The sequence below is a fragment of the Fringilla coelebs genome (assembly GCF_963513975.1).
Source record: "Fringilla coelebs genome assembly, chromosome: 6".
In the NCBI taxonomy this organism is placed as follows: domain Eukaryota; kingdom Metazoa; phylum Chordata; class Aves; order Passeriformes; family Fringillidae; genus Fringilla; species Fringilla coelebs.
Window position 1 is genome coordinate 32,987,820 of NC_140034.1, and position 16,596 is coordinate 33,004,415.

Below are 16,596 nucleotides of genomic sequence, written 5' to 3' on the forward strand. Positions count from 1 at the left end.
TACTGAAGCAACTTTTCTAACTTCCAGCCGTGTTCAGTCACCCGTTGTATTCTTATGGCCTTTGCAGGACTCTTCTCTGGGTTGTCTCCAGCACAATTTTGGTTTCAATTCTTCAGTGTCTTGCTATTCCTAGCTAAAAGTTATAAAAATGTATAAGGAAATTATTTTTTTGTTCCTTTTCCTTGGTGCATGAAGTGTGCCCCTTGATATTGGAGTCACTTAGTCTTACTGACCTCTGGACTCTGAACATAGCAACGAGTGCTTTTGTTTATTTGCTATACTCTACCTTGTATTTCTTATCACAGCCCACAGCTCTGCCCACATTCATCACCTTAATTTTAGTGAGAGTCATGGAATGCTGACCGTACAGCAAAGGCTGTTATTTCTGAACAGCAGCACTCTGAAATATTACTTCATATTAAACAGATTTCTCACGGTGGCTAAAGTCTTCAGAAATACAATAAGCATCTAAGATTGTATTTAGACACAAAAAGCACTCTGTTTCAAGGCATTCGGGAGGTACAAGAGGTCACTGCAGTGTTCAAGGATCAGGCTGCTTTACTAAAAGCCTGCCCATGTAGAGATTTAGGATATTACGTTGAGAATCTTGGTTTACCTACCAAGGGGTCACTGAAAGTAGAATGGACTCTTAGGTGCTTTGGAGCTTCTTGGGAAAACAAATTTTCAGCAAAAAGTTACTGTAAGATTTGTAAAAGTCTCCTTGTAAAAATAATATCCTGTATGTTACAAGTTGTGCTGATCTGTAGAACTCCTGAGAGATGGGTTTGTTAGATGAGAAATTTTACACGGTAGTTGTTTAGTCTGAAGTTTTGAGGAATGCGGTTTTAAAATTCTGCTTCCCCCTCCCATGCAATACCTGATTTGTCATTTTCTAGCTGCTTATTTTGGCCAGCTCGGTCGGTGGTGCTTTTTGTTTTACTAAATTCTGTGAAATTCTTTCAAGATCCTTTTTAAGACATCCCTTTGTTTTATTTCCCCGAGGGCAGGTAATACATCAGAGCCAGCTCGCTGTTTAACTAATGTCTCACAGGTAGGGAGGCAGGGAAGAAGACAGGGGAGGGAGAGTGCGTCACATTGGAGGAGGGGAGCAAAGAAAAATGAGCTTTCTTAAACAAATCATGTGCAGAGGGACAGGCTGCCCGGGCTCAGGCGATTCTCGGCGGGGGCTCTGCTCTGCTCCTTGCCGGCCACGATGGAGGAAGAAGCCGGAGTGCTGAAGGAGGGCTTCCTCGTCAAAAGGGTGAGTGCTCCGCTTCCCCTCCGAGCGGCTTGCTCCGACATGAAGCAGCTCCAGAGCAGGGAGCGGAGCGCTTGCGGGCGCTGGGTCGGAGGGGCTCCTGCGGGCTCCGCCTGGGGAAGGAGCTGCCCCGGGTTTGTGCAGGTGCCTCCCAGGGGAGCCGCACGAACTGCAGCTGTCCGCTACCCACCCCGCAAGCTTCCCTGTGCTGGCATTTCTGCAGAGGAAGGCGAATCAGCCACCAGGATTGATTCCTCAGGTGCTGGAAAACCAGTACGGCTGCACCTCACACCCACCTCTGCGGGGAGCACAGCCGCGGCAGGAGGGGCCGCCATGGAAGGGTGCAGACACAGGAGGAGTTTGGGTCGGTGTAGATAGCTTGTGCCTTCTGCAGTGACGTGTCTGGGCAGTTTCCCATTTCATGTGAGAGAATGGAGAAACGACCCCTTTTTTTTGATCCCCTTTTTGAAGGGGATCAAAGCAGTGCAAACTTAAAAATGCTTTTGAAAGAAATTATTTTTTTCCGTTCTCCTCAAGCAGTGCTGTTAGAAAATTCTAGCCAAAATGTGGTGAAGAGAACTGAAAGATTTCAATCTTCCCAAACTTCTCCCTGTAGGACCAAGTCAATCATTGCTGGAACACAAGGAGGCAATTTAGCAAGAGGCATAAACTGCTTTTAGTACCAAGAACCTGTCTCAATGATTAATATGATCCTTGATTTCATAGAAAAAAATGTGATTGAGAGGTTTGTTCAAAGCTTTGCCACGCCTAGGGAAATGCTTTTGTGCAGTACGTGGCAGTGTTTCTGGTGCTAACACGAAGGTAAGCCTGGTCAGGAGTTTTCCTGGCAGGGCTCCCTGCCCGTTGGCCGGCCAGACACTGGCCAGATGCAGGTGTGTGTGGAAAAGGGGCTATTCTCCATCCTGCCTTCTGCAGCAAAGGCAGAGCAGTCCCAGCTGCCAGTCTCCTCTCTGGGTTACAGCTGTACTTTTTGGCTCTCAAGTGACTACTGAATTCAAATGGGAAGCCAAGGCACCAAGGGAGTGAGAGGTTATTGGCAGCACACGGAGCTGTGACTGCCAGTCTGTACAACATCACCCAAATACACAGCTTGACGGGAAGGAGAGCACAAAGGGGACAGCGAAAGGAAACTGAGGGACAAGGGAACCAGGGATGTGCAGAGAAAAAAGGAGAAAGGGATGGGATCAGGTAGTGAAAACAGAGCTTTCATAAGAAGAGAACAGAAGCAAGGAGATTATCTAAATGCATTATGAATGGCAGAGTTAAGTACTGTAATGCATTATAAATATAAAATGAATGTATGGAATTAGGTAAAGATAAATTTTAAAAGCTAAGGCAACCTCTTGAGAAAAGAGAACATTTTCCAGAAGGAAAGAATAGAGCCATAGCAAAGAACATAGAGGAAAAATGACTGAGTAACTTTAAAGCAGGTGAAAAAAAAACTGAAGAACACAAAGGGAAGGAGAGAACAAACCTGAGATAGATAAAATGTATTTTGTGTGGACTAGAAAACCTTGGATCTACAGTGCCCTGGATTTTAGAGACTTGTTACTCCACCTTTACTTGGAGATGGCTGGGTTTTTCCTTTATTTACAGAGCGCTAATGAGCTTTGATTCATGCCACAACTGGACCTTACATGTTTCGTTCTTCTAGCCGTGCCCACCCTATCCCAGGTGTCAGAGCTTCCTTCACCCCCTGCTTTGCCTGCTGGCTGTAACGCTCCATCCCCTGTAGAAACACAAGTCAGCACAGCCAAGCTGGACCAGACACCATCAGACAGGACTAAGCCTGCCAGTGCCAGCCCTCACTGGCTTTGCTGTCCTTTAACCAGACTAAAGAGAGCTGGGGGCTGTTTACAGAGGAAAAATAGGAGGATTTGTCTGTATTATATAATCTATGAGGCATTCAACAGCTGCCTTCATTCAGTCTTTTGTCATCAAAAAGCACATTTCCTTTACAGGAAACAGTAGCACAGGGAATGTTTTAGCCCAGGAGGTTGGAAACAGGTGGGATTGAACCTTCTCATGAGCAGTAAGGGGGGGGTGTGAGGAAAAGCCAATTCAGCTAGCAAAGCTCTTGCAAAACCACTTGGCACCTAGAGCCCCGTCAAAATGAAAAAGACACCACGCAGGGTCGCTAGAGAGGAGGAACTGGCTGCCAAAAGCCCTCACACATTTTGGATTTAGCCCTTCTGCTGCCTGTGCTGTCAGCAGGCAGGTGTGCACCTACATCAGCTCTTTGGGATAATTCCTGTGAGCTTTTACAAGAAACAATTTGTGCCAGCAAAGTTCTCCAAAGTTCTTGAAGAAAGAAAAGTGCGCTGTGCTCTATCCCTCTATGATTTTATAGTGATAGAGCTGTGTTATTTTGTTACTTAAAATGTGTATTTCAGGGAGAGCAGGACTCACAATGACTTCTTGTGCTTCTTTTCATACAAGAAGCCAAGAAGAAAATATGGTCATTTCTCAGTGCTTGTGTTACAATCAGCGATGTGGATTTCTCCCCCCGCAGGGACACGTTGTTCGTAACTGGAAAGTGAGATGGTTCGTTCTGCTTCAGGATAAGCTGCTGTATTACAAAATTGAAGGAGGCAAGAAGGAGCCTTCTCCAAAGGGCAGGATCCTTTTGGATGGCTGCACTATTACTTGTCCGTGCCTGGAATATGAGAACAGACCGGTATGACTGGAAAAATGTATCTCTTCTCCATGTCACTTATTTTCTAATTTCTTCCTATCTTTTCCTGTCCTCCTGGCTTCTTTGATTACTGCAGCCATACCACTGGGTTGCTTTCAGAATAAGGCCCAGCCAAAAGCAAGCTGCCACTAGCAGTGTAACCAGGACAAGCACTGAACTCCCTCATTGTGTGCCCAAATGTGAGTCAGCTATTAACAAAAAAACAACCCTAACCACTACTCCTGTACACACAGTGAGGAGAAAAAAATGTAAGTGCATCAGCCCAAGAGTGTGTGGAGAGAGGACATGAACAACCCAATAGAACCTGAGGAGGGTGGGGAAAAAGGGAAATATCACCTGTCGTAGTTGCCTTATAGCCTGGGTGTGCTCCATGGGGTGCTCCCAGGCAGCCAGATCAGACTTCTTTTTCCTTCACCAATAGGATGTTACTACTGTAGAAAGTTTTCAGCAAGAGGACTCTGGAAGAAAATGTTCCTCCTGTGTTTTTCTGCTCTCCCATGCAGCAATGTGGATTTCCTCTGTGTATCTGTGTGGTCTGCTCTCTTCTCCAGGATCTCCATGCATTTAAACCATGTTTATAACTGAAAACCCAGGGATTTGAGGGGAATAGAAGAGCAAAAAAACCCACCAAAAAAAAAAAAAAAAAAAAAAAACCAAAACCCAAAACAAAAAAACCCCACCAAACAAAAAAAAAAAAAAAAAAAACCCACAAACAAACAAAACCAAATAAACACAACCCCACCAAAAACAACCCAGGTTTGTGCCGACCATCCTTCTAAACAAGAACTGCTCTGAGCTGCTCAGGTGGGATGCCCTGTCAGACTTACTTGTGTCACTTGGGCCAGTGCTAAAAAAAGCAAAATGCAAGAGGAGCGAAACAGCTAAATTATGTTATTGCTTTGGCCTTCTTTCTCCACAGCTACTCATCAAACTAAAGACAAAAACCAACACAGACTATTTCCTTGAATGTTGCTCCAGGGAGGAACGTGACTCTTGGGCTTTGGACATCACTGGAGCTATTCATGCTGGTCATCCAGTACAGGTACAAGAACTTCACAGAATGAAGAACTCTTTCAAACTACTAGAAAATATCAGCCTCCAGTAAGTGCATATGATTTCTCCTTCTGTTGTTGCTGTAGTTTGCAAAGTGCCTGAGCTGATGGATAGGGAGGGCCAAGGGAAGCTCCTCTCTGCACAGATCTGCTCCTGTGTGGCCATGAACTGCTGCCCTAGGTTTGCACATACTTTAGCCAGGGAATGCACTTTTTCCTGACCACCATCTTTTGGGAGTATGTGGGTTCTGCACAGGCACCTCACTGCTGGCTTGAAGACCTTCCTAGTCAGCTGCAAATGTTACCACTGGGGAGATGTATTACCTCAAAGGTGTAACATCAGGGAAGCACCGGGTTGTGGCTTTGTGCCCTGTTGCTGCATTTTCAAAGCTGGTATCTCGAATCCAAACTAGGATTTTTAGGGTGCATCATCTTAAATAAGAGGAAATGGAGACTGACTAAGAAACAGAAGACTTACATTAATTAGATTTGTGTTGAACAGGTAAATTAGGCTGACTATAGATCAGTTTGCAGTGCTCTGAATTGAAAGATACTTTGTGAGGCATCTTGTTTAGCACTGCTATTGGGAGAATAAAGTTTTCCTGGAATATACTTAGGACAGTGCTTCTGGGGGAGTAGCTAGAATACCTCCCTTCTTTATGTGGGTAATCATGAGGACATCCCTGGCACTGACAGAAAGTATACAGCTATTTCTGCCTGTCTCTCTCATCTGCTGATGTTGTGCTGTGCTCTCATTTGCAGCAATATAGTGGAGAGAATGTATGACAGCAGCACTGGAATTAAGCTGACTCGCAATTTGGATCAAGGCAACAGATACAAAGAGACCTTCACAGGTACATCTGGCAGGGAAAGAGCCACCTCACATCTGACATGCCACATTGCAGGGACAAGGGAGCTGCTGTATGGCCTTCATATTGGGATAAGCTCTGGCCCGGTGGAACCTGGCAGTGCAGCCAAGCTCTCCAACACCTTTCTCTTTTGCTCTTTGGATGTATGGAAGCTTACTTAGAACCCTGACTTTTGGTCAACTTTGCACTTCTCTGACATCCTTTGGGATGCAAGTGAAAACCTGTGTGGCAGGAGACCATCTGCCTACCCTGAGAAGAGCACACTGTCTGGGTATGAGAGCTGCCTTTCTTCCTGCAGGTTCTGCCCTGGTGGACTGGCTCATCTCCAACAGCTTTGCTGTGTCCCGATTCGAGGCCGTCACCTTGGCATCCATGCTGATGGATGAGAACTTCATCAGGCCCGTGGGAGTGCGCAGCACCGAGGCCACGCGCTCCAGCGACCCCTCTGAGAAGTTCCTCGACGACTCCACCGCACTGTACATGTTTGTGAGTGATGCAGCTCCCACACAGGCCCTCGTCACACACTTGGTTTGGGGTACAGCTGCACAGCATGCAACCACCAAAGGCAGATGTGCAGGCTCAGAAAGTAAATGCAGAAGGAGCAGCTCTAGTCTTTTAGCAGTACTTACACTGGCACTTTTGCTGGAGCCAAATAGCTACATGGATATGGAGGGATCTACAAATTACATAATTAGGCATTAAAAGAGGTGTGTCCCTGGAGTGCAGTGCTATGTCTGCATGTATTGGAGGCAGTGCTGTAGTTGTGCTACAGCTCAAGGCCACGGCACTTATACCCAGCATGTACAGATTTACAACTATAATTTGTTGCCTGTGAATCTTGGCCCTACAAGGCTGAGCAGCAGAGCTATGGACGAGAATTTACTCAGGAAATATAAGCTAAAAACAGCTAAGGAAAATAAAATGCAGAATTTTCTACTTAAAAGTCTGTTAAGATTAAAAAGAAAAGTGGAACTGTCTTTTCCCTATTTGCAGGCTGAGAGCAGTAAGAAAAATACTAGTTCCAAGGAAGAGGTCCATTTTAACATCTCTGAATTAAGTGGCACGATTGTGAAGCAAGGATTCTTAGTGAAACAGGTAAGCATAGTCTTGGAACCTGCCCCGGGGCACAAGAAAAAGTACAGCTCTTCGGGTTTCTCAGAGAGTAAATGTGACTTACACAGTGATGGCTGGACAGATGTGCCCAGCAAGAGGGTCAATACTCTTTCAAAGCATAACACAGCCGCCTGCAAAAGGAATCCTACCTGCACTGCTTGGCCACACTCTTACTCAGAAGCCTGTACCCAGAGCCCCCACCTTAGCGTTGTGCAAACTGGATCACCAGATGCTTCCCAACCCTCCCTCCTCCAGCTGCCAGGGCTCTGTGAGGCTTGGCAGGGTGCTGCAGGATCCCCGCAGGCTGGCAGGGCAGCCCCCATCAGCACAGGACACAAGAGCTGCCCAGGAGCTTCTGCCCATGGGCAGCAGCAGCCTGGGACAGCCCCCAGCAGCCCCAGCCCCAGGCTGGCCCTGATCCCAGCACCAAACCTCCAGGAGAGGGGATGCTCCCAAGACCTGGCACAGGCCTGGCAGCAGTGAGAGGGCTGGGGTGGAAGAGTAAAGAGCTGCAAAAGGACCTGACATAACCCCTTTGGAGCACACACAGCACGGGGTTTTAATCTGAAACCCATATTTAATCTGAAATGAAAAGTGGGAATGAGGGATGTAAACATTTGTTCCTGTCACTCTGCTTTCTTAGTTCTCAGCACAGGCAAGGAAGAGATGAAGGAGTTGTCAATGTATGAAGAAGAAAGATAAGGAGAAGGTCGTGGGAATTACCAAGATGTTAGAAATTATTTTTCTCTGTTGGGTCCAAACCCTCTTTTTTGGTATTTATGTCTCCCCTACAGCCTGTAGAAAAATGGTCATTTTAGGAGGTAGTAATTTTAATTCTTCCATTTTGCAGGGGCACAAGAGAAAAAACTGGAAGGTGAGAAAATTTGTTTTGAGAGCTGATCCTGCTTTTTTGCACTACTATGATCCCACCAAGGTAAGTGAATGGGAAGTTACCATCCCCAGAAATCCTTTTAGAAACATAAACATTATAGTGAAGATACAGGTATGCTGTAAACTTTTACTCTGGGTATCACTCCCTCTTATCACTCTGGGTTCCTCTATCCATTTCCAGAAATTAGACCTCTTCTGGCCTTTACCCTAGGAGGTTATCCTTGTAGGATTTTGTACCCCTGCATCTTCTGTCCTTTTTCCCAGTGAGATTCCTTTTCCTTAGCTGAGCAGCAGCAGTCTTCTTGGAATTGCTCTCTTGCTGTACTCTCACAGTCTGTGACCTGCAGGCTTTCTTCTTGGGTTGTGATCTTTCTGGGATGAAATCCTACTGTTTGAGGATTATACTGGTACTAGGATTTTTTTGCATCCTTATTCCAGCATTCAATAGGGTCTTCTTAATCTCAAGGTATGTATAGGAATTTCTACTACTCAGTTTTAAACTTTCTCATCAAAAGTAGTATTTATGTTCATGAATGTAATAATCAATGTGATCAACTCAGATACTCAGGGTACCACAAAGCCAAACAGGATTGCAAGAAGAACATGTATAGAAATGCTTTATGTAACTTTTAAAGAGAATAGAAACAATATACCAGTGAAAAGAGCTTATGGACCCAGTTCATTTTTTGTTTCCTGTTCCTTCATGGTTTTTTGGGGTTTTTTTACTGCAAATTATCCTTGTTAGGCTATAAGCTGAAACTGCAGAACCCAAAGGCAAGAAACAAGAGTGCCAGCCAGCTAGGGAAAAGAGCCAGATTTTCCCCCTACAGCCTCAGTGAAAAGCAGCAAGCTAAATACTTACAGAAATAGATATAATTCATTATGTTGTTATTGATAAAACCATATGTACATTTGAAGAGTGATTGCCTGCATTTGTGCTTTTACCTGATCTACACCATGCCCAGCTACATCAGAGAAACATCTGGGACTGAAAAAGTATAGCAATGCCTTTAACTACATGTTCTAATTGATTTCTCTTGTGACATAGGTGTTTCAAACCACCATTATGTCTCCAACTTCACAGAAGTGATGCACCTGCTCTGGGAAATGATGCTATTTTTCAGCTATGCCTTGTTTCCTTTTTCTTTGCAGGAAGATAACAAGCCAGTAGGTGGATTCTCTCTTCGTGGCTGTCTTGTCTCAGCGCTGGAGGACAACGGAGTCCCAGCAGGTGAGCACAAGCCTCTGAACTCTCTTACATTTATATGTATGCCATAGCAACACAGTCTTTGGGTATGGGTTTGTATAATGGCTGCTTGTATGCACAGGTGGGCTGACTTTCCATTTCCCTTTGCAAGCAAGGGAAGAGGCATGTCACAAGTCCCTGTACTGCTGGGTTGTCCACAGCAAAAGGGACTCTTTTTATTTAGTGTTGGGTGTTCTCTTTATATGCGCTTTTCTTAGTCATTTGACTTCTGAGACAGTCCTAAGACTGATTAATATTCCAGAGTTAACAGACAAAGAGAAACCACTTTCTTTTTGGGTGTTGTTTAACTCAAAGTCTTGAGGCATCCTCTGATGCCATTCATTTCTGTGTCCTCTCAACTTATGCTACTACCTTTTTCTTTCTGACCTGCTCGAACCCAAATGTAGGGAGACATAAAGACAGCAATAAAAAACCAGTTCTGCTGGAGCATAGGCTTAGCTCAGGCATTTGTCTAGAGCCTCAGCCTCATAGATAAGTGTTTCTGCTATTAAAACAATTTATCTTGTGATAGTAATCACAATGTGTAGATATCAAATGCAGAACATCTTTCTAAAGAGAAGGTCTGAAAAGGCTTTGGTCTGGGGGGCAGGGGCATATGATGAACAATAGAGTTTCTTGCTAAGAGGAATCCAGCTATGGGCAGGAGAAAATCTAATCTACTATAAAAAATGGTAGGGGTTTGTCATTCATTCAGTGTATAACTCAAGTAATAGTCTCCACCTAAACAGAGACTATTTTTGATATGTAGTAGAGTGCACGTAGTTCATACAATCTGTGGCAAGAGTGTCTATACTCTATTTTCAGAGAATCACAGAATCAATAAATGTTTGGGTTAGAAGGGACCCCAAAGATCATTTCGTTTCAATCCCCCTGCCACAGACAGGGCCTGTGGAACCTAAGAGAACTTAACTTCTACTTAACCTGTTTGCTCAAAGCCCTGTCCAACCTGGCCTTGAATACTTCCAGGGGTTTTGAAGAGGGAAATCAAAGACAAAAAGCTTTAGATGTCTTATCCATAATAAAAAGGAAAGATTTGATTCCCTAATTTATGAGATTCAAATTCTTCCCTATGAAGCTTCATATCTGTCAGAAAGATTTTCTCTGTGCACCCTCCTGATCTGTCTTTTTTTATTTTTCTCTGCAGGAGTGAAGGGCAATGTGCAAGGCAACCTTTTCAAAATCATCACCAAAAATGACATTCATTATTACATCCAGGCCAGCTCCAAGGCAGAGCGAGTACAGTGGATTGAGGCCATCAAGCCACTGACATGAGTAATGTGGACTCCATGCCAAATAACAAACCACATTTATGACCAACTTCCTGCTCTCATTGTCTGGGAGTGTTGCTTTTCCCTTGATAGTCAATGTTCATTATTTGAATCACCATAACACCTACCAGGTCCTGGGAGACCATGCAGACCAAATCACGTAGATCCAGAATAATTCCCCCACCTTGAATTTACCATCTAACCAAGAGATCAAAACAGGTGGACACAGACAAATGGTGCTTTACGAAGAAATGTCGAGATATTCCAAGATGGAAGAAAAGCATCTTTTGTACAAGTATTCAGTCTATGTGTGACCAATCCAGGTTGTGCTTTATCTTAAAGCAGAATTGTTTTGCTCCTTCCCCCTTTATAAAGGGGCTCATAAACTTAGTTAAGACTGAAACGTCTAAGTCATGAAAGGTGCTGGTGTCTGAGGCTGCCTTTCTTGGCTTACCACACTAATCTTGTGCTAAGCCACAACCCAGCTGCCAAGATAATATGCATTGCAAAACAAACAAGGGGTCTGTCTGTCCATCTATCTGCTCTACTATTTAGTTCTCTGTTAGACTGGAAAAGAACAAAAGATCTTGCTCCTCACGCATAGAGATTTTTCTTATGCTGGTAATGTCCCACATCAGAATAGGATCCTGAGTATCAAAGCAGACCAGTGGAAGTTCCAGACAATTTCTGGTGCTGAATATATTGGAAGAAATCCCTCAGCCATAAAAGCAAGATTTTTCCTTCTGATAATTACTGTAAGTCCATTTATATTGGAGCACCATTTGGACAGAGAATGTAGCAGTGCTCACTATTGCTTTTTCCATCTTAAGTCATTATTTTTTCCATTATTTGTCTACTAAACTTGTCTTTAATATCATTAAATAGTAAAAAAAAAAAAACAAAACCAAAAACAACAACAACAAAAAAACCCAGAACACCCCCCCCCCCCCCAAAAACCCCAAACCCAAATAACCCCCGAGCATTTGAATATCCTGTGCTTTTTAGAGATGTGTTTTGTGTTTTTTCTCAGAGGGCAGTTTGAGTATATGAAAAATAATGGTTTAAGACACTGTAATTTTAGATTTATATATAAACTGAGACACCAGAAGGTAAAATGGAATGTAGGAAATTCTTCAAACAACCAATCAGCCTGCTAATACACTGTTTTCATAAAGTTTCTTTTTTTATCTGAGTACCTGTATCTGACAGCCAGATTCTGCAGAGCCTTCAAAAAGGCAGCATGCTTGATATCTTCCCTGAAGTCATAGAGGAATTTGATAACCTTCTATCCACAGATTCATTTCTGTACAGATGTTTTGTTCTCTGAGTTGTGTACTGAAAAGAAGTCCCTTCATCACCAAAGGCAGAATATACTTGTTTATTTATTAGAATAGCCATGTATTTAGGATTTTCCTCAAAAACTACAGCAATGAAATAACAGCACAACACTTACATGCGTTCAAAGATTTAAGAGAGCTCATAAAGAAGTTTGCCAACAAAGTTGCAGTTTTAATTATATGCAAGAACAAGAATGGGCAGTGCAGTTTCAGCTGCAGATACCATTTCCTAAAGCTGGTCCAGAGAAGACTGTGAAATCCACAGCTGTCAAAACCTTTCAATTCTGGAAAAGCTGCCTGGAAGAGACAGGGTAAGGCAGGTAAGGCATTTATTGCTTTCTGCTGGAAGGCACAGATGGTTTTGTGCTGACTGAACAGAGCTTCCAAAAAAAGCAATTTCCTCCTGATAACGTGAGCCTTGCTGGGGCCCATCAGACTCCCTAATTCATCTATAAGAAAATCTCCTGCTTCTCTTTTCTCAGACCCACCACCTGCATAATGCCCAGTTCTAGTCACAAGACTAAGAACAGCCACCCACCACAGAGGACTGAGCTCTGCCACCTGGCATGCCTGAAGGGTAAGGAGCCATAAGGATATGAGATACTGCATAACATCATAAATCTTGCAGTTTGGAGCGTTTCAGCCAGAAGTGTTTCTCAGCAAAAGGCTTTGAGATTTACCCAGACCAGCCATAGCTCTGTAATTGCTGTGAGTGTGTATGGGGGAAAAAAGTGTGTATCTCAAACACATCAATGAATTAAAAATATATAGTTCCCACTCTCCAGAATCAGCCAGGGGAAAAAGACAAAACATGTCTGAGACAAGAGAAAGTACATTTTCCTCTGTCCTCTGGTGATATCCTGGTCTCTTTGTTTCAAGCCACTTTGGTAAGCTTGATGTCCCCTGAGATGCGCAAAGCTTTCACCAAGTTCAGAGGCTGAATGCGGTGAGTGAAGTCACAGAGCTGCCGTCCATCAAGCAAAACTCGTATTTGCTGGTGTTCACATAAGAGCTCCATCTGCAGTGGAAAAGGACAGAGAAGGGTGTTAGAGATCAGCAGCAGGACTGATTTCAACAGCATGGACTTAGAACTAAATGTTACGGGGATAGTGAAGCACAAAGTCTACCAGCTCTTCTGAAATGCCTCTAATAAATAACCTACTCTCTTCTGAGATGATACTGCAAAGCTCCAGTGGGTACTCTAACTAGGATTAGAGAAAGGGATGCCTCTTTCCCATCAGGGCTCTCTGTGCCATACAGACTAGTTAACCTGGCAGTGTCAGTGGCTGGCTGTTTGTGGTCATGTACATAGCCTTCAGCTTTTCTCCCCTCCTTTTCTCTACCTATTCATAGTACCTGAAGAATTACCTTGAATGTGTCACCTGCTGTAAATGGAAAGTAGGGAATGGCCTTCTCTTCTCTTCCCCATTTCCCAGCAATTCGTGCATTTCGGGTGATGGATTTCTCACTGAAGTTAACTGTAAATAACAGCCCAACATCTTTGTTGGCATCCACTGGATCACAGAGCAGAGTCACTGAAAAACTGAAAAAAGATCTATCAAATGACTAGAACTTTCAGAAACGTGAAAGGACATGGTGAATATGGCAGATGCTTATAGAGACTAGGGACAGCTGTTGGTTCCATGTCAGACTGAAACACAGGACTTCTACAGGCTTAGAAGCTGGAGAAAGGGATGAGATGCAGCTGGTCTTTGTTTCCTGCCCCAGTGTCCAGTAGAATGCTAATGAGATCTGGTGTTGATTTCCCTCTGCCTTGACTGAAATCAAACCCTTCAACATGTACTTATTTGTGTCCTAAAAGAGCTTATGGCATACTCTTCACCAGTGGAAGCAGTGGAGCTGATAGCTGCAGATGCAGAAAAAGTGTGATGATGAGCATAGTTGCTGTTATCCAGAAAAAAGACAGCAATGGACCTCCACCTCATGTGCCTAAACTGGTTTTTAAATGGTGTTGATTCCAACCCCCCACAGACAACCAAGATTCAGGTTGAGAATTGCACCTCTTCCTGAAGGAGAAATGCCACTTGTGTGTTCCCTCCAGTTCACATTAGATAAGGGCAAGGAGTAGACAATCTTGTCAGGGCAGTCAGAAAGGCCGAACGGTGAACTCCTCCCTGACCTTTTAATCTTAGTCTGAGTGCAGGAAAATTAAATAAGGCCATAAATTGTTAATTTGTTTGACTTTCTTCCTTCAAAGAGCACATACCTCCAAGAAAGTGTCTGAATTTAGAAGACAGGTAAGAGCATGTGTAATAGGGTGAACTTCACCTACCTCTTGGGTTTGGAGTGTACCATGCCTATGACTGTGAGTTTCATGGTTGGTCTCAGGCCACCTTTAATTTCACCAACATACTGCTCCACCTACAGGGAACAGTGAAAATGGCTTCAGTGGGTCATGCTGTGGGTAAACCAGCTTTAACAGCTGTTTATTTTCATATGCACAAAGGAAAAGTATTTCCAGCTCGAAGTACTTCTTGCACTCTGAGGACACAATGAATCTGGTGACAGCACTCCAGTTGCTCTGCATCTGGTTGCAGCAGATGAGAAGCTTTGTGGCAGCATGATGTGTCGTGCAGACTCTGCTAGAACCTACTCTGTCCTGGCACCTCAAATTTGCTACCAGATTTTGGTGGGCTGACTTGGCACCATCAGGCCTTACACCAGGCAGGCAGCCTCTGTCCTTCACCGTAAAAGCAGCACAGATGCTGCCCTGCCACTGCATGTTGACCACATCCTCACAGGCAACCGCAGTCCTTTTGTGACAGTAACTTTGCAAAGTCACACTTTTTCAGAGGCAAAAAATGACTTCTTGGTGGATCTGCTTCTGTCCTGTTCACAGAGACCTGTAGTTGCAACCTGCACCCAAAGATCTGAGGTACGTTTGTTTTTCCCAAGCAATTCTCTAACAGCTTTGATGGTCAGTGGAGGAATTCATACAGGCCATAGCTGACATGGAAATATTAAAGAGAGAGACCTTGGAAACGATAGGAATGTTTTGAGGCTTCGTTTTCAGAAAAGGCTTTAAAATGTAAATGTCAGAATACCACAGTGCAGCATGTAATGACTCCCCATGCAGATTCACTTAGAAAGAAGCTGCTATAAAACACTAAATATCATTAGCAACTTGCGTAACACTGATAATGTTCCAAGGCAAGGCACAACAGACCCTGTTTGAGATAAAAAGAGCTTTATCGTTCCAGTGTTCCAAGGTAAAAATTCAGACAGTTTTGCTAGAAGAGCTGCACAAATATGCACACAAATTCAAGATAAAAAATGTTTTTCCTGTACCTCATTTCCTAACTTTATTATACTAGTCATGTCTTCTGCTAAGATGACCTTATACAATTTATTTTCCCACTCAAATATTCCCATCCAGCTACCTTTAGAGCTTCATGGTTACATTAATAAACTTCTAATTCCTAACAAGGTCAATATTGGAAGAATAATTTTAAAATTTACCTTCAAAAATGACAGCAGTGCTACTAATTGTTAATGATGTAAATTTACTCTTGCAGGAGTGTACAGGTGACTCCAGCAAGTATGTTTTGAACTTTGTACCAAAAGAAATGCATCTTGACATGTCTTACATCAGTAAACTGCTTGTCAAGTAAAGAATCTGACTGTAGGGAGATATTTTAAACTGGATAAAGCAATTAGAAAGTGGGTAATAAGCACAAAAGGTCTCAGGATAAATGAAGTTCATGCTCCTAGAGGTCGCGTGACCCACTAAAGCTTCCTCCTTGCCTAGAGACACGATTCAAAATACTACCCCAAATTTAAAGTGCACGTTGAGAAATAGTTTGTGCACAGGTGCACCGTAATTAGTACCATCTCTAAAGGCACAGGGTATCAGAACTGAATAGAACAAATGACAACCACACAGTCTCAAGAGTTACAGCTGATCCAGCCTGGCCGGAGAAAATTTGGAGGCGTGAGTGCCCACACACCATTTACCTGTGGACACCTAGTTAACCCTACAGGTGAGACATCCTCAGGAAGACGTAGGAAGTAATGGCAGAAACTCCTGCGAGCTTCTTGCAGAGTTTATGGGTGGGTCCCAGCATATGCACATGGGCACAGCTCCCATCCCGTATTTTCCATTCAGGAGCCCTGAGGACTGACTTGGTCACTTACTTTGGCACACCTCTCCTCTGTCATCACCGCTCTCCCTCCTACACTTGCCTCGCCGCTGCAGTCCCCGGAGGAGTTTTTGTTTTGCGTGTCAGGACAAAAGCAAACAAAGAGCCCGGAATAAAGGGAGGATGTTGAGGGGGGGTCTTATCTCTGCCAAACACAGGCTGGACACCACCCAGCCCAGCAGCTGAGTCACTCCCGCCGCGCCTGGTCCGTGAGGGGGAGGCTCGCAAATGGCGCGGGGGGAGCGCGGTGAGCTGTGCCTACACCTTTTGTACAGGTATTGAAAATTCCGGGTGAGGGTGCACAACCTACTCGTGTGTACTACGTGCGCATACTTGTGTGTGTAATACATTCAAACCCCAGTTCGTTTATTGATACCAACTCTCTCCCCTCTTAAATATATAACTACATATGTGTATATATACATATATATAGTTATATACCATTTACAGCCGTATACATACATCTACATGTAGGTCTGTACACCCTATGTATATACCTATATGTACTGTATACACTGTAAATGCGTATATATATATTTGTATATATATATGGGGGGGTCTGTGTGTGTGTAAATATATATATGTATGTATATGTGTACAAGAGTGAAGTGTATGTACAGGGTCATACAGCTGTACAGGGGGTACATATACTGCCACACACACAC

The 16,596-nt window shown here is 43.8% G+C and overlaps 2 protein-coding genes across 2 annotated transcripts; one reads left to right on the top strand and one right to left on the bottom strand.

Annotated features, from left to right (window-relative positions):
• Nucleotides 1-1,213: 1,213 nt before the first annotated feature.
• On the top strand, nt 1,214-10,447 carry PLEK2 (pleckstrin 2; the record flags this gene model as incomplete). Its single annotated transcript, XM_084207390.1, has 9 exons — nt 1,214-1,261; nt 3,792-3,956; nt 4,894-5,075; nt 5,789-5,880; nt 6,194-6,381; nt 6,889-6,990; nt 7,859-7,942; nt 9,052-9,130; nt 10,311-10,447. 9 exons carry the CDS (start codon nt 1,214-1,216, stop codon nt 10,436-10,438), a joined length of 1,068 nt encoding a protein of 355 aa, XP_084063516.1. The 3' UTR covers nt 10,439-10,447.
• Nucleotides 10,448-12,482: 2,035 nt separating this feature from the next.
• LOC311154701 (galectin-related protein A-like) lies at nt 12,483-15,950 on the bottom strand (the record flags this gene model as incomplete). Its single annotated transcript, XM_084207402.1, has 4 exons — nt 12,483-12,789; nt 13,140-13,314; nt 14,065-14,153; nt 15,927-15,950. The coding sequence occupies 4 exons, from the start codon at nt 15,948-15,950 to the stop codon at nt 12,646-12,648; spliced, it is 432 nt and encodes a 143-aa protein (XP_084063528.1). The 3' UTR covers nt 12,483-12,645.
• Nucleotides 15,951-16,596: the final 646 nt, after the last annotated feature.